At 48.1% G+C, this 17,690-nt stretch overlaps 1 protein-coding gene across 1 annotated transcript in view; it reads right to left on the bottom strand.

The window, feature by feature from the left end:
- Window positions 1-17,690, bottom strand: part of LOC147902377 (S-adenosyl-L-methionine-dependent methyltransferases superfamily protein) — a 72,764-nt gene that overhangs the window by 14,387 nt on the left and 40,687 nt on the right. Inside the window, exons 4-5 of the mRNA XM_087373357.1 lie at window positions 566-842; window positions 356-443 (exon numbers count right to left, since the gene is read on the bottom strand). Coding sequence (XP_087229483.1) covers window positions 356-443; window positions 566-842 — 365 coding nt within the window. The remainder of the gene's footprint in view (window positions 1-355; window positions 444-565; window positions 843-17,690) is intronic.

Here is a 17,690-nt window from a genome sequence, read left to right as displayed (position 1 = left end):
GGCTGAAGCTATGAGTAGATACATTAGATCTCAAGCTGATATTGTTGGGCTGAGGCTTCCGTTGAGACAGGAAGATGAGCTATTGGACAGTGAGTTGGTAGATGACACGGCTGTTTTTTTGGCCCTTGCAAACATCATTAAGTTTCAAACATTCGAACTATTAACAGTTTAAGCAAAGTGTATATGGAAGAAAAGACCATCAAATTCATTGCGAACTATCTAACTCATAAAGTTGATAACTTAGCTTTTCATGTAGAAATACAAATCTCCCCATTACAAATGCGAGCACCAAAGAGGTCAATTGATAAATGACTGAAATAAAAAAGAATGTATAAATATAGCGGGGACTCCTTACAGGCCGCAGTAGGCGTTTCATTTTTGCAAAAAGACGGATAAGACCATCATCTCCCCAGTTCAAATGGACCCATTTCGTCATGCTTAAACTGCAATTAAAAATTGAGGTATTGATCAGCCTTGAGTTTTTACAAAACATCACAACACAATTGTAATAGCTCATCTTTAAATTTTTGGAGTTACAACTGATCAATTTTCAAAGAGAGTTGACCATAGCAGAGTGTCGTATGTTGCAGTTGATTCCAGACACTCTATGAAGTTTTCTGCCCTGAATGTAACTCTTCTCAAGAGCTCGTCACCGCTCCACCCATCGCATAGGCTGCTTGATCCAGGACCAATGCTAGCTTCGCTGCATGCATTTGTGTGGCTCCTTTCCTCAAGAGAGCTGATTTCAAGGCTAATAGTCCCATCTAGCTGCCCACCAAGACGCTTCTTCTGGTATCTCCTGGATGTATGCTCCAAAAGCTTCTGAGCCCTTCCTGTCAATACTGCCATGACATCATGTATCATCTTTCCAAACCATCCAGGGGCTTCAAGCTGTTTACTATACTAGGCATCCCGATAATCAACAATAGGAAAGAAATTGAAGCACTAGGCTTTCTTTGCCAAAAGACTTCAAACAATACTACTCAGTAATTCCAATGGGGTACTTTTAAGGATAGAAGTTAAACATAAGTCAATGCCCAAAACAGTAATACCGGAAATTCATGACATCAATTTCAAAAGGCTTCAAATGAACAAAATCGCTGAGCCACGTGCAATTTGCCATTCTAATTCAGTATTCTTCATAAATAGAGATGTTAGAGTTCAAAAAAGATTATGGAAGCATTTCCATACACTGCTCGCTAATTCCATTGCAAAATTTGTTTCTTACCCCATAAATTGCTAGCTTTAAGATTATATAATTAATGTGTTTCTCACAAAAAAAAAGCTAACTTAAAGCATGTCTACCAATGTTCATGAGAGACCAGGAAAAGGGACAGCAGACCTTTTTTGACGTGACATGAAAGTAAAACTAGAGAAACACCATCTCATAACAGAATATTTTTTTTCAGCGAAGTAGAAGCATGTTTGTCAAAGCTTCCCAAAAGCAAAGAAGATGATGAATACTTGTATCCATTGATGACTAGGGGCGATCTTAGGCTGAAAATGAAGAACTGTCCAAAATACACAGATGATACCAAAAAATGCATGTAATGTAGCTAAACCTAAGTTACGCATTGTGGATAGCCATTGGGCAAAAACGGGTCTCATCCCATTAGCTGAGGATTGAGAAAGGAAGTGCCGTAGGCACACCTAGAGAGCAGATTATGCACACTGGAGGAGGTGGAGACAAAGGAGCATTTCCTATCCACTTATCCAGTCTACTATTAGATCGGTGGACGATACCATTCTCTCTTTCAGAAGGGGCTTGGTTTTGGGCCACTCTCTCTTTCATGACCAAGTCTTTGTTGGCCTCTATCTGATTGAGATGCGGAGACATCCAGAGACCCTATTGAGGCAGACCAGACAGCAGGAGGTGACAGTGCCACGAAGGGCAGTGGGCAGAGACAAATCAAGCAGAAGTCAGCCCCAAGACATAGTGGAGTAGGGGAGGAGGAGATAGCTAACATGAGAGCAGAGTGGATCAGCGGGAAGAGACAATGCGGGACGGCACAGCCAGAGACACAGAGACAACACATGCAAAGGATGACCAGAGCACACATGATGGAGGTCCAGCCTATCTCAGCTCTTCTCGTCCGACCCAAGGTGTCACTCTTGATATGGCTCACCAAATACAGAGATCACAGAGACCATCCCCTCAGCCACAGAAAGAGAGACTCGACAGATACAGATATGAGATATCTTCACATCCCACCAAAGAGCTACCATGGCACTTGGTTATGTACTTTGTCTCATTGGCCCGCAAGGCCTCCCAAAGACACGGAGAGCGACCACGGCACGCATGATGGTGGTCCGCCCTCCTTGGAGGAGATCGCCCGAGACGAGGTGTCACCCTTGATATTGCTCTTCGAATATAGAGGTTGAGGAGACCACGCCCCCGCCCCCACCACCGCAGGAGACATCCCGACAGAGGCAAATCCAAGATATCTTTGCAGCCCCCGGCTAGCTACCACACTACCAGGTTCTAGCTACTGAGTTTTTGTCTCTCAGATTTTTTGTTTAGCACTCAGCAAGGGCCTTAGCAAGCCCTTTGCTTCAGCCCTTGTGGTTTGTATGAGCTTTCATTTTCATTTGTTGTACTTTGTCCCATAGGCCCGTGAGGCCTCCCTGCCTCTGCTCGCTACTTCTCCCCGCAGCCTCTGCCCCACCCTTGCTGGCTCCGCCTCTGCGCGGCTGCCGCCCCGCCTGCAGCTCCCGCTGCCTGCTCCGCCAGCCCGATGGCTGCTCCATCCTCCTAGCTCCGTGCCTCTCGCAGCTCCTCCCTCTAGCTGGCTGCTCCGCCCTCCCGCTGCCTCCTCCGCCCGTGCAGCGCCACCCTCCCGCCTGGCCTCTCCCACCTAGCCTCGCCATTCTCAACCCCCCTCTGCCTACCCTCAGCCTAGCCTCGCCATTCTCGCCACCCCTCAGCCTTCTCCGCCTACCTCCACCTAGCTTCGCCACCCCTCAGCCCTCCCCACCTTATCCTATCCCCGCCCTATCCTATCCCGTCACCTGGCCACTCCTCCCTCCTCCATTCCCTCTCCACATTCACCCATTCTCCTCCGCCTCGACCTACATCCCCGCCTTCAGCCCCCTCCATTGAACTCTCCCGCTCCCCGCCTTTTTTCAGCCCCCTGTGTGTACCTCCCGTCATGGGGAGGGGGCTCATGCTCCCGCTCCCACTCCCGCTCCTGCACTAAGACCTACACCGAACACGAGATCAGCCAAACGAAATGGGGAAAGGTGGCAAAGATACGGATAAAGCCGCCAAGAAAGACGACAACAAAACCAAGAAACAAACACAATTGAAACTCGAGGATGTGAACACACGCTACAACCGCAGTGGACTCGGAGTTGACATCAAAGCAAAGGCAGGGTCCACCTCTGCCTCAACTTCAGCCTCGGCTTCAGTCTCAGCTTCAGTCTCAGCTTCGGTCTCAGCTACATCCTCATCCTCAGCTTCTGCGCCAGCCTCAGCTTCAGCCTAAGCGTCAGCTCCAGTTCCAGTTTCAGCTCCACTTCCATCCACAGCCTCTACAGTTACAGCTACTGGCTCTAATATACCCCTACCCATGACATCGATTGCTCCACCCTCCCCTAGGATATAGGGGTTGTCCCTGACACCATCTCTTCCATCTCTCCCTTCTTCTCCCGCTGCAGTTCTCTCTCCGATTATGACACCTACTTTGGAGGGATCATACACTGTTCCGCACTACTCAACCTTTTTCTCCCCTCTGCCTCTCAGTCAACCCACGTTCCCACTCCCTGCTGGGATCGCCTCCTCTAGGCCACTATCATCTCCATACCACACCCATATCACCCAGTCATCACCCAACCTCCAGTCTCATTCCCACACTTTCATGCCACAATCTTTTCAGTTTCCCCTAAAGCACAGACGAGCTGACACATCAGAGACTTGGGAGAACTTGCTGATGGAGGTACATAGCATTCGAGAGCGCGAGTGAGACATAGTCTTTTACACGGAGACACACCAGAGCCCAGAGCGTCCACTACCGATAGTCAGTGGCCACACATGGGAGTCAGCCTTCAAGGATGAGACGAGGGATACAGGAGGAATCCGAGGATCAAGCGGGGTCGCAGTATTGTACAGATCTTCCCTCGTTGGAGCCATCTCCATTTAGAGGAAGGACACACACTCCCAATTCATGTGGATCCGGATCCGACGCACAAATACCCGTGACCTTTTCATAGCAATATGCTACTTCTCGCCAGACACATCCCACTTCGCCGGAGTGGCACGAGAGGAGGGTGAGACATCGCCATATGCACCATTACATCAGGATATCCCAGACCTTTCATCCCGTGGGGAAGTTCTCCTCATTCAGGACTTCAACGCCAGGACAAGCACGCGCCAGGCACCACTCCTGGACTTCCGAGACGACCCTATCATGCTACCAGACATGGACCTAGACGGAGCAGGTATGATCAGGACCTCATCGAACCGACACGGGCCTGTTACACCATATCAACACGCACTCCTTGATCTGGGCAGGATGCATGATCTCATCATCTACAACGGGCTTGATCGATGGCCCTCCTCAGGTGGCTTTACTTGCTTCCCACACGGGGGGGGGGGGCACTAGTGTAGTAGATTACATCATGAGATCCCCTACCTTCACTTCATGTATCACCAACTTCATCGTAGCACCACTCCCTCCAGGAGCTGATCACACATACCTATTCTTCACTATCGCCACCCCATGCTTAGCCACACCACACACACCACATAGGAAGCACGACACCTACCACGACATACACTTTGATCACAACCTCTCACCGGCCTACTATGGACGCCTAGACAGACTCCTAACCTACATCGATCACATACCACTCATAGAGGACCGTGCTGCCCTGATTAGTCGCACACTCAACGAGGCTGCCCTCCAAATCTTTCCCCACACCACACGGTCCACTAGACCACCACCTCTTGGTTCTGTACCCTGCAACAATTGGTATGATGTGGAGTGCAAGGCTTATCGCCGACAGCTCCGACTTGAAACCAAATGTCACCTCCCGAACACACTAGACACGGTACGCAAGTACCGACGTCTCGTACGTCGGAAGAAGCAAGCATTTCTTCGTCGAAATGAGGAGGAGCTGCTGCACATCTTGTACAGCAACAACTCTGAGGATTTTTGGCGGAGATTCCTTGAGCGTAGGTCTCCATCACCCCTCACCGACGCAAGAGTCTGGCACACGTATGCACACCATCTTTATGATGTCCCACACCAGCCCACTCCAGATCTCATACACACATGTCGCCCCACCACTTGCACGTTGTTCACCAAAGGGAGAGTCAAGGACGCGACATTGAAACTGCACAATGGCCGAGCTAAGGATCACGAGGGGCTATGCACTGAGTTTATCGCATATGGGATCGACACGTTAGCCCCGATCCTGGCAAAGCTATTCAATGACGCTGTTTGCCTTGGCTTCCCCCGCACCTGGACACTCAACACCATCACCCCCATCCACAATGCAGGGGATCCCATGGACCCGAGTAACTACAGGACTATCATGATTGGACATGTGATGTCCAAGATCTATGCAGCTGTATTGGATCTGTCGGTTAGCCTGTTCGCAGAGATGAGAGGGCTCAGAGCAGAGGGTCAAGCCGGTTTCAGGCGAGACCATGGGACTATGGATCACATACTCACACTCAGGAGTGTCATTGAGGAGGCCAGATCACGGGAGGAGAGGGTATATTGCTGCTTTGTGGATTTCCGCAAAGCCTTTGACATAGTACCTCGAGCTCGTCTCATCACACGCCTATAGACACTGGGATTTGATCAGGAGATGGCACTGTATGAGAGAGTCTCAGGCCGAGTTCGGACAGGCGCAGGTTGGACAGATGAGATCTTGAGTACCATAGGAGTTAAACACGGTTGTCCCTTATCACCGACCCTGTTTGGCCTCTACATCGATGAGCTTGACACTGTCATGGGGGTGTTCGGAGGGACCAGTTGCTCACTTGCCAGGATCATCACCAGGATTCTTCTTTATGCAGATGACGTGGCACTCTTGTCGTCCACACCCGAGGGCTCCAGCGATGAGACCAGCGATGCAGGCCAGACTGAGCAGGGGCTACGTCTCACTAGCTCGGCTAGAGAGACAATGCTTCCACTCCCACTTCCAGGACCCTCAAACCAAGGCTCTTCTCTTTGACTCCTTGGTCCGACCAGCCGGTATGTATGGCAGCCCTTGTTGGGGGCCTGACATGTCAGAGATAGAGTGGACACGGGTGGAGCGCCTGCAGATTCTCATGCTCTCACGGATGAATTGGGGGGAAACCGTCTGTACCACATCACATCATTCACGCCGAGTTTGGTGCTTCTCCACTCCAGCTAGATGCAGCCTTTCGGACCATTATATATCTACACCGGGTTAGATCATATGGGGACTGCACATCAGGGAGACAGAGGTTAACATGGTTGGCTCTCGATTCCTCCATGAGGTTGGCAGCAAAGGGAGACGAGCGATGCTAGTATGCACGGACTCACAGATGGTTTGTGAGACTAGCGTTCCACATCGATAGGATACCTCCTTTTCAGTACAGTTTAGATGCCCCTCCGGTACTCCCACCCACCATCCCGATCGGGCCACACACCAACCAGATCATTCTTGAGGTTCTCCTACAGCTACACACCTTTAGGACTTGGTTGGAGCCTAGGGAGCTTCCAGTGAAGCTGAGTTTCTACAGAGATTACTGTCTTCGTATTTCGGAGGAGGGATTTATCACACCACCAGGGTACACTGAGCTTCATATGCCTCACTCACTACAGATCTCCATCGGACAATTTCGGGTATCATCACACTGCCTCCGCATAAAGAGCGGCAGAGCAGAGGGGATTCCTAGGGAGCATTGCTGACACATCCCAGCACTCCTGAAACCCCTGATCTGCAAAATAACCACACACAACATCAGAACTGAGCAGGCTGCTCACCACCCAACCGTGACATCTGCGGGATGTGATCCCGAATCAGAAGATGTCCCCCCGAGCCACGGGCTGAGCTACTGGCACGAACTCCCAATCAGATCCAAACCAGTCTGGTGTCCCATACCACCAGGTGGCGCTGTGAAGCCCTGGATCTGCCACTGGGCCTTGGGCTACGCTAAGATGCAGGCGCGCGTCCGCGACACAATCCAGGATCAGACCTAGCACCTGGGAACGAGACTTGCTCCCAACTGCACACTGAGAACTGAACCCCCTGGGCCTCTTTTATAGACTCGGGCCCCGGCGCCAAAAATAGCGAAGACTTATAAATAGTTCGTACCCTTGCCACTCAACCCGAGAATCAAGCCTGCCTAGCTCTAAGCCTCCCCAGGCTAACCTGAGCTAGTTCTGTGTACCTAGTACACGTCAGATACCGATCCGTGCACATGACATACTCCCCCTCCTCTAAGAACTCACTCCTGAGTTCGCTAAGAAATCGGGAAATGTTCTTTGGAGGTTTTGTAATGTCTCCCATGTTGCATCCTCCTCAACACAATCCTTCCACTTAATCTTGTATTCCGTGATAGTACGATTTCGAATCTGTCTTTCACGAAATTCAAGAATAGATTCAGGTTCGTGAGGAATAAAAGTTAAATCTGTAACTTCTATAATCTCATGAGGAGAAACAATTTGATCATCTGCACCCAATACTTCTTTCAGTCTACTGACATGAAAGACTGGATGTACTTTAACATCAGGAGGCAATTCTAGTCGATATGCAAATGGTCCAATTCGTTTAATGACCTTGAATGGGCCACAGTATCTGGGGGATAATTTCGGAACCAAACCAGTACTTAGGCTCTTGGATTCCTTAGGAATTCTCAAATATACCATCGTTCCTTCAGAAAACTCTCTAGGTGAACGATGTCTATTAGCATAAAATTTGTCCCGATCTTGGGCACTTCTAATAGACTCCTTGGCAAACTGCAACATTTCCTGCATGTCTTGCAAGAAGTTCTTAGCAGCATCATTTTGAATCCCTTTTAATCCAACCATAACTGGTGACTTAGGTTGAAACCCGTACATAAGCATAAAAGGACTATAACCTGTACTAGAATGCTTTGCACTGTTGTAAGCAAATTCAATCATGGGTAGATAATCTTCCCATGAAGACTGTCTCTTAGATACATATGCCCGAAGCATGTCTTCAACCAACTGGTTGACCTTTTCTGTACTGCCATCGGATTGTGCATGATCCGAGGAACTCATACTTAGAGTAGTTTCCAACTTCTCAAATACAAGTGTCCAGAAGTTACTTGTAAACTTTGAGTCCCTGTCACTAACTATGTCAGATGGCAAACCATACAGCTTGAACAAGTGGTCCACAAACTCGTGAGCCAACTGAACAGCTGAAATAGTTGTTCTTGTAGGTAAGAATCTAGCCATTTTTGTCAAACGGTCAACTATGACCCAAATAGAGTCATGACCCTTGCGCGTACGAGGCAAACCAGTAATAAAATCCATGGAAATACTCTCCCATTTATTACCTGGAATCTGTAATGGCTGTAATAAGCCCGCGCTTCTAAGGCGTTCAGCCTTAGTAACCTGACAAACTCGGCAACCTACCACATAGTTCTCTACAAATGCACGCATCTTAGGCCAATAAAAGGTATGCTTCACAAGAGACAGAGTCCTATGTATACCTGGATGTCCCGCACTAGGAGCATCATGACACTCCCAGAGAATCTTGGATTTTAGGTCCAGAACATCAGGCACACAAATCTTTTCATTCCGGAACAGCAAGCCGTTCCTAATCATCCACTGACCTCCCGCCACCTGTATCCTAGGTGGCACAATCCCTGAGTCCTGGTCAACCATGGAATTCCCATCCTGGACTTTCTGCCAATAAGAACTGAAATGACTATCAGTTGCGTATAGCCCTCTCAAGGATTGAAATAGGTCTGAGGATATTTCCGTAAATGACAAAGCATTTACAAACTTAACTCGACTTAAGGCATCCGCCACACTATTCAACGAACCCTTACGATAACGTATTTCGAAATCAAAATCCTGCATTAACTCTGCCCATCTGGCTTTCCTTCCTCTCAAGTCTGATCCATCACACACATACTTAATTGACTGGTGATCAGTCAATACAAGGAACTTTGAACCATACAAGTAGTGTCTCCAAACCTTGAGAGCATACACTACCGCATAAAGTTCCTTCTCGAGTGTGGGCCAACGATACTGAGTGTCGTCTAGCTTCTTACTCTCAAAAGCTACAGGTCTGCCCTCTTGGAATAGAGCTGCCCCAATCGCATAATCACTCGCATCGGCCTCTAAAACATAAGGCCGGGTAGGATCGGGTAATGCAAGAACGGGTGCTTCCTTGATAGATAACTTCAAGGTTTCAAAAGCCTTGTTCATTGCATCATTCCAAGGGATCGGTTGAGTAGACCTGCGTCCACGACCCTTCAATATGTTGGTCAAGGGTACCGTGATTTGTGAATAATCACGGACTGACTTCCGAAGAAATACCGTAAATCCTAGGAAAGAGCGAAGTTGTTTCACAGTCTGAGGGATAGGCCATTCTAAAACCTTCTGGATACGATCCAGATCAATGCTAATACCTTCAGAAGAAATCTTGTGTCCTAAGTAAATGATCTCCTTCATAAAGAAGTCACATTTACTCATCTTGGCATAAAGCTTATGCTGTCTTAGAACAAGTAAGACAACCCGAAGGTGTCCTATATGATCCTCAAGCGTTTTACTATATACCAAAATGTCATCTAAGAACACGACAACAAATTTGCCCAGATAATCTCTGAACAAATCGTTCATCATCTGCTGAAAAGTAGCAGGAGCATTGGTCAAACCAAAAGGTAATACGAGGAACTCGTAATGACCATACCTAGTCCGGAATGCGGTCCTATCTATGTGTTTAGCATAGATACGGATTTGATGATAACCCGTACGCAAATCAATCTTAGTGAAATACTTCGCTCCGGCCAAACGGTCTATCAAATCATCAGAACGAGGTAAAGGATAGCGGTTCTTAATTGTAACTTTATTTAGTCGTTTATAATCTATACACATTCTCCAGGAAGAATCCTTCTTCTTTCTTAAGAGGACAGGTGCACCCCAAGGAGATTTACTTGGGTGGATATAGCCCATATTCAGGTAATCCTGAAGCTGGATAGCTAACTCATCCTCCTCTACTGGGCTCATCCTATACGGTGGTACACTGATAGGTTGAGCCCCTGGGACTAAGTCTATGCGATGATCTACTGCCCTTTCTGGAGGTAACCCTACCGGCAGTTGAGCTGGGAATACGTCCTTAAAATTATCTAACAACGTTCTCAATTCTCGGTGTTCAAACACACTTAATTCATTTTTGTTAATTACCGAAACAATAAATTAAGATAGTGGAATCAAAACACACTGATAGACATCATAATGAGAAGTGTTCAATATATTCCGAAGCTGCATCGCAGATACAATAGGCCCCTGAGAAGGGATAATCTTATCACACTGAATACAAAATTGGGTGCCTTTGTCTACAAAAGAAAGCGTATGCTCCGTCCATCCGATCTGGATATTGTGGGTTTTAAACCACTCTATCCCGATCAGCAAGTCTACATGCTCTAGATGCATAACATAACATGTGAGAGCTCCCGTGTAGGCTTGAATCCGGATGGGAAGCGCTTCAACCTTGCGATCCCAAAACTGCTTCCCGGCTGGAAGCTGCACCTCGTAGGTGTGGTCGCTAGGTACTGTGGACAGCCCCATCTTCTGCACAAATTTGTAATTAACAAAATTGTGAGAGCTGCCCGGATCAAAGAGAATGTGAACCTGCTGGTCCCTAACATCTCCATAAACTCGGAAAAGATCATGGGAACCAAACAACGATGTATTAAAGGTACAATTACAAGAAAGGGGGCAGGTAATGACATTTACTGAAATACCTGTCATCGTAACCTGGTTGGCTCCCTTGGCTGCGGTTCGTGGACCTGCCTGGAGCTTGGGTCCTAGCACCAATTTCTGGTTCTTCCGCTTAGGACACTCATTCTTCGTGTGGCCCCGCTCCTCGCAATAAAAACACCGGCCCTCTTTCTTGAGCCTGAGAGTGCGAAGGAAACGGGCCTTACCATTCTTCGCAGGAGTTAAGCTTTTCCTGGAGGCGTTGTCCGTAGACTTCGTCTCCCCAATACCAGTTGCATGCTGAAAGAACTTGCGTTTGTTCTTTCCGCTGGTCTCGGTAACTGTGGTTGCCTTGGTTCCGGCCATGGTATCATCATATATGCGCGCATATGTCATGGCCTCCTGCAATGTTGTGCACTTGTTATTCTTAATCTGTAACTTATAGGAGTCTGGCAAACCATCCACGAAAAAACCTAACAAGGTTACAGGATCCATTTTGGTGGCCCTGGTTTGCAGATCCCTAAATCTCTGAAGATAAACTTCAAAAGTTAAATTCAATTTTGACATATCGAGGGCTTTGAGCTTGCCGACGATATCGTAGTCATCTTCCTTCTTCAGGAACTCCTTCCTGAAGATACCCTCAAATTCTGTCCAAGTGTCAGGCTTAGGCTGAAGTTCTTTCCACCAAAGCAAGGCTTTACCTGACATAAACCCTGCTGCTAGCTGAATCTTTTTCTCGTCTGGATAGGGGTGAAATTGGAAATGTACTTGCCACTTGTGCAACCAAGTGTCAACCACCTCCTTTGTTCTTGATTTCTGGTCACCTGGAAAGGGATCCGGAGTGATATTCGGGCCTAGCACGGAGGCCATGGCATCCACATGCGTGAGTGCCTGTACCGTGCTAGCCAGAAGAGTCAAAGTAGCTTGTATCCCTTGGAGTTGCTGTGTCAACCCCAACTGATTAGCGTTAACCTGCTCAAATTTACCATCCAGAGCAGTCGTGAACTCACTGAAGGCTTTCTTAGTGATCAGGTCGTCATAGAGACCCTGATCATCCTCTCCCACTGGAGTGTAGTCTAATTCCTGCTCCCCCATAGTGAACTCGGGATTCGGAGCATCAGACATGGCTGAATACTGATTCGATTACAAACGGAGAGAAATAAATAACTGAAACGGAGCACGGAGGGAGATGGAGTAGAAGAAAACCGTCCCAAATAAATCTGACAGAAAAAAATGCTGGAATCTGGAAGACCACGAGCCCTGGTGCCTCCCCGAATCTGCAACCGGATGCGCAGTCGACAATAGGAGCTGTACGGACTGCTGACGTGGCCTGTATGGCTGCTGACGCAGTCCGTACGGTGGCTGCAGAAGCTGGCGCAGCTGCTGTTCGATACAGCAGCTGGTTCGGAACAGATAGGACAGTCCGTACAGACTGTACGGCTGTCGCTGGGGCTGTACGGCTGGTACGGCTGCTTCGGGAGTTGCGCAGGGTTATCGCAGGCAGGGCGGATGCAGGGAAATTGTGCGAACAGGGCGCTGTTGAAGGGCGAGGCTGGCTGGCACAGATTTCGAGGTAACGTCTCGAATCTTGGGCTGCTTGTGGGTTGTCTAGCACCCACCCCCCCACCTATATAGGGTGCAGGGCTGCCTGATTTGGAAGCTAGGCTTCCAAAGAAGGCTAAGCCCCTCCAGCTTTGGAGGGGTGCTTTTTTCGGAAAAAGCACCTGAGCCCCTCCAACTTTGGAGGGGTGCTTTTTCGGAAAAAGCACCCTGCTTCAGCGCAGGCTGCTCGCAGCCTGTTGCGCAGGCTGTGGACAGCCTGCTACGCTGGCTGGGGACAGCCTTTTACACAAGCTGTCCCGCCACACTGCCTCGCCTTCAACGCCCCTTCCTACGCTCCGCATCCCCTACTCCCTGTCTGTATATTTCCTGCCCTACTCTCCTTCCTTTCTGCTCTCCTTCTCCTCCCTCAAAACTTCTCTCTGTAGCCTTCAGGAATTTCGATTCTATTTCACTCCTCTTCTTCTTCCTTTTCCAGATATTTCTTCACCCCTTCTACCCCAGGTAGACAGCAAGAACGCATCAGGTAATCTCGAATTTTAGGGCATACCTGGAAGAGAAATCCGTCAAATTTCTCGCATTAGAAGTTCCTACCTCAGGAGCTGGCTCTGATACCAACTGACACATCCCAGCACTCCTGAAACCCCTGATCTGCAAAATAACCACACACAACATCAGAACTGAGCAGGCTGCTCACCACCCAACCGTGACATCTGCGGGATGTGATCCCGAATCAGAAGATGTCCCCCCGAGCCACGGGCTGAGCTACTGGCACGAACTCCCAATCAGATCCAAACCAGCCTGGTGTCCCATACCACCAGGTGGCGCTGTGAAGCCCTGGATCTGCCACTGGGCCTTGGGCTACGCTAAGATGTAGGCGCGCGTCCGCGACACAATCCAGGATCAGACCTAGCACCTGGGAACGAGACTTGCTCCCAACTGCACACTGAGAACTGAACCCCCTAGGCCTCTTTTATAGACTCGGGCCCCGGCGCCAAAAATAGCGAAGACCTATAAATAGTTCGTACCCTTGCCACTCAACCCGAGAATCAAGCCTGCCTAGCTCTAAGCCTCCCCAGGCTAACCTGAGCTAGTTCTGTGTACCTAGTACACGTCAGATACCGATCCGTGCACATGACAATTGCTTATGCATATTGTGCAACTGTGAGGAGGTCAAGTCGGAGGAGCATTTTATTTTCAAGTGCCCAGTGTACTACGAGATCCGAGGTCGCTACCATTGCCTCTTCAGAGACGGCTCCGGGCTCCTTTCCAGATTCCTCGCCTGCCCAGATCAGAGATGCCTCGTGGCCTTCATTCACGAGGGGGTCCGACACAGAGAGTACTTACTCAGGCGACGAGGCTTGGCCACATCATCAGACACCTCTCAGAGCAGGATCACAGAGTTCTTCCCATTGAGTGACATTAATCGTCTAGCCTCTAGCCGCAAACGTGACAGAGACCCCGACCCGACGACCACAGCACGACACACGAGACATCGAGGGGACACAGATCATTGTTTAGACCCGGGATACGTCCCACGGGAGTCACAGTGGCTCTGGTCTTGCGTCGAGCCTCGTCTAGGAGACCGAGACGTACAGCACCCCTTGACGGGTACCAGCGTCCCATCACCGACTATGCACCAGCCAGGGCAACATGACATACGGAGGATTCCGCTCCACTCCAGTCCTTTTCTTTTCTTTTCATTGTTACATCCAGATGTATTAGATTATGTATGATCAGACTTAGGGTTCAGCACAGGTGATGATGCTCGTTTCAGTAGCTCCACCCTTACTGTGATTTGTATCAGGTTTTCTTTCAGTCTCATAGACCCATCGGTCTTCCGAAGACTCTAATAAAATTTCTCTCTCTCTCTCTCTCTCTCTCTCTCTCTCTCTCTGTGACCACATGCACATGTGTGCTAAACTCTTAAAATGGACAGAAGATAGGACGACACTGGCTATCACACATACTGACAAATGCTCTACATCATGGCTTTCCTCTTGATTGGCAAGAGAATTGGCTTCAGCCACTATTCAAAGGGGGAGACAAAAATTCAGTCACCAAATTCACGACTATAATGATTAGCTCCACACTAGCTAAACTTTTTAGCACAGTGCTTGAAGAAAAAATCAGCACTTGGGTAGAAGAGGCCAAGAAGAGGGCCATTGGACAAGCAGGCTTCCGTAAAGAGCATAGGACTGTAGATGAACTGGTCACATAAAGAGTACTCATTGATGAAAGCAGACTCAAAGGAAAAACTCTTTTATGCTGTTTTGTAGATCTTAAGAAAGCATTTGATACAGTCCCGAGAGTTGGCCTATGGAAAAGAATGCAAGACTGTCACGGGGGCGTGAAATTCTAAGTACATTAATGTACTACAAGACCGTGACAACTTTGGTTTTAAAAGTCCAAGCATGGGCTTAATAATGTGTAATTAAACACGGCATGGTGCCTAGCACATAAGCGTAATTAATCCCTAGGCCCAAAGGCATTCCAAGGAATTAAAAGAGTGGTTGTTGGGAAATGATGATGTGGCATTTATAATGGGCCCCCCTAGAGGGCCATGTACCTTCAGTGGCCCCCCTAGAGTTCCAAGTGGCTCTAGTGCCTTCTACATGCTCCTTTGCCATTCCTGGACCTTCCTGGGCCTTCTAAACTTCACATGTGTGGTTTTCTCTCTCATCTTCTCCCTTTGTTGAGATTTTGGACTGGTTTTTCAGCCTCCTTCAGCTGAATTCCGTTTTTCTTCATAACTCCTCACCCGTTTGGATTCCTCGACTTCCGTTTGGCCCGATGGCTTCCCCTCTGCCTCCCCTTCGTAGTGATATGCTTTTTCCTCCGTGCGTTTGGTAGAATTTCTGGACCTTTTTGCTTCTACCGCCTCCAGGGTCTCTCCTCTTGCAAAGCTACAGCTTTCTGTTGAATTTCGAGTGGTCCCACGCGCTGGTTGACTGGTTTTTCTCAGTTTTGGAGGACTTTCCGGCGATGAAACTTCTCCAAAACCTTCTCAATGCATTCCTCTCTGAAGCACGCTTCTTTTGAGCCCAAGAACTCCCATTTCTTCGCAACAGAAGTGCTTCTTTTCACATTTTTCAGTGGAATTCTTGCTGGTCGGCTCTTGTAAATGCTCTTTCTTCATGCCTTTACACTCCTCTTTGGCTGAGAATGCAATTGGGCATTGGCTACTTGTCCTCTTGGCGATTGAGGACTTGGTTCGAGTTTTCAGGGCTTGGTGAGTTGTGATTTTGCTGCTGCAATTTCTTTTTGCCATAAGCTATTGGTTTGCCTCGTGTGCCGACTCTTTCTTGGCTCACAGGTGCCCAGGCAGTGCTACATGAGTCATTCTTTGGTTGGATACTTTGCTGATTTTATTTTGGAGCTTTGAAAAGCTTTGTGAATGCCATCTGGAAACCACTCAAAGAGAGTGCAGCTGGGGTGCAGTGTGATTGCATCTGGACAGCCAATGGAATTGCACTCGGAAAAGAGAATGCCTTTGGATTAAGTGCACTTATGTGATGGTGTTCTATGCTTGCAAGCCTTGCGAAGGCTTAGTGAATTGGGGCTGCGTGCTCAGTTGCAGGGAAGGTCTCCCAGATGCAACTTGTAATCATTTCACTGTGAAATATAAAGAAATACCGAATGGGGCGCCACGGTGTTTGGGGCCAATCGGGTGCACTTGTCTATGTTTGTTGAGCAGGGGCATTCTAGCCTCCATCCCTTTTTCAGTGGTTTTGTTTGTGAACAAATGGGTAAATGCCAAATGGTGATCATGCAATGGTTAATGGTTGTGATATATGCTTTGTGAGCTGTAAATAAGTGCTGAAGTGATTAAAGGTTTAGTTCCACTGCCCTCTGAGTGATTAGAGGCCGGTTTCATTGGTTCCATTGCCGGGATACCACACACTCTTTCTCAAGAGGTGGGCCTCGGTAGTTTGGTGGAAGGATATCTTTGCTGCACTTTTTGACAGCTGAATATTACAACCATAAACATGGTGAGTACCCATGAGCAAGAGAGCTCCACAACTCCTCAAAGGAGAAGGCAAGAAAGCCTTAATGATCCAGCTAGTGTACAACTACAAGGAGCACAACAAATGCCTTTTGAGCAGGCCACACATGAAGCTACAACTGAGCTCAATGGTGATACTAGTTCTAGCAGTGAGTTAGATGATGCTACTATGTTGAATGCACAGCTTGCAAGTGCAGTGACTGCTTTGACTCAGCTGGCTCAAAATTTGGCTCAGATTGTGCAAACAAATGCCAAGAAGAAGAAGAAATCAAGAAAGCACAAGCACGGAAAGAGTGAGCACACACCTGTATGACAATGTGGGAATGCAGCCAGGCATGCAAGCCACAGCATATGTGTGGAAGGGAGAGTGTGTAAGAGCACACACACACACACACACACACGAGCAGAATAAGCAACAAGAAGTTTGGGGATAAAAGGTATGTGTGTACCTCCCCTAGCACACAGTGAAGCTTTTATATAAAGGGATAAGGTTACAACACTAAGTACGGTGTACTTAGTGTACTTAACAAATAAAGTACTAAGTGTACTTAACTGTACTTGGATGGCCATAGAGCCTTTACCCCAACAACCTCCCACTTAAAGGCAATATGCCCTCAAGTAAAAATAAATGAGGCTCAACCTATACCCATCAACTGTCGGCAATGTGCAAACCGCTCTACAGGCAAGCCTTTTGTCAACAGATCTGCTGGATTATCATCTGTGTGAATCTTGACAAGCTGAATCAGCTTATCATCTATCACTTCCCTGATGAAGTGATACTTCACATCAATGTGCTTTGTCTTTGCATGAAAAACAGGATTGTGTGCCAACTGAATAGCACTCTGACTGTCACAATGCAACAATGGAATATCACCTGTAATGCCCAAATCTCCCACTAGCCGAGATAACCATAAGGCCTCTTTGCATGCCTCTGTGGCTGCAATATATTCAGCTTCCGTAGTAGACAAGGCTATGCACTGCTGCATCCTTGACATCCATGACACTGCACCTCCAGTGAATGTATAAACATAACCGGTAGTAGATTTACGGTTATCGGGATGACCAGCAAAATCTGAATCCACATAACCCTGCACCTTTGCATCTCGCTTGCCAAAGCATATGCACAACTCCTGTATGCCCTTCAAGTATCTCATGATACCTTTCACTGCATTCCAATGCTTTTTGCCTGGATTTGCCATATACCTGCTCACCACTCCCACTGCAAACGCAATATCAGGTCTGGTAGCAAC

Source organism: Dipteris shenzhenensis, chromosome 4, assembly GCF_047967505.1.
Source record: "Dipteris shenzhenensis isolate YYH24624 ecotype China chromosome 4, Dip_SZ_1.0, whole genome shotgun sequence".
Classification (NCBI taxonomy): domain Eukaryota; kingdom Viridiplantae; phylum Streptophyta; class Polypodiopsida; order Gleicheniales; family Dipteridaceae; genus Dipteris; species Dipteris shenzhenensis.
Note: the sequence above shows the minus strand (reverse complement) of the source record. Positions and strands in the feature narration are given on the sequence as shown.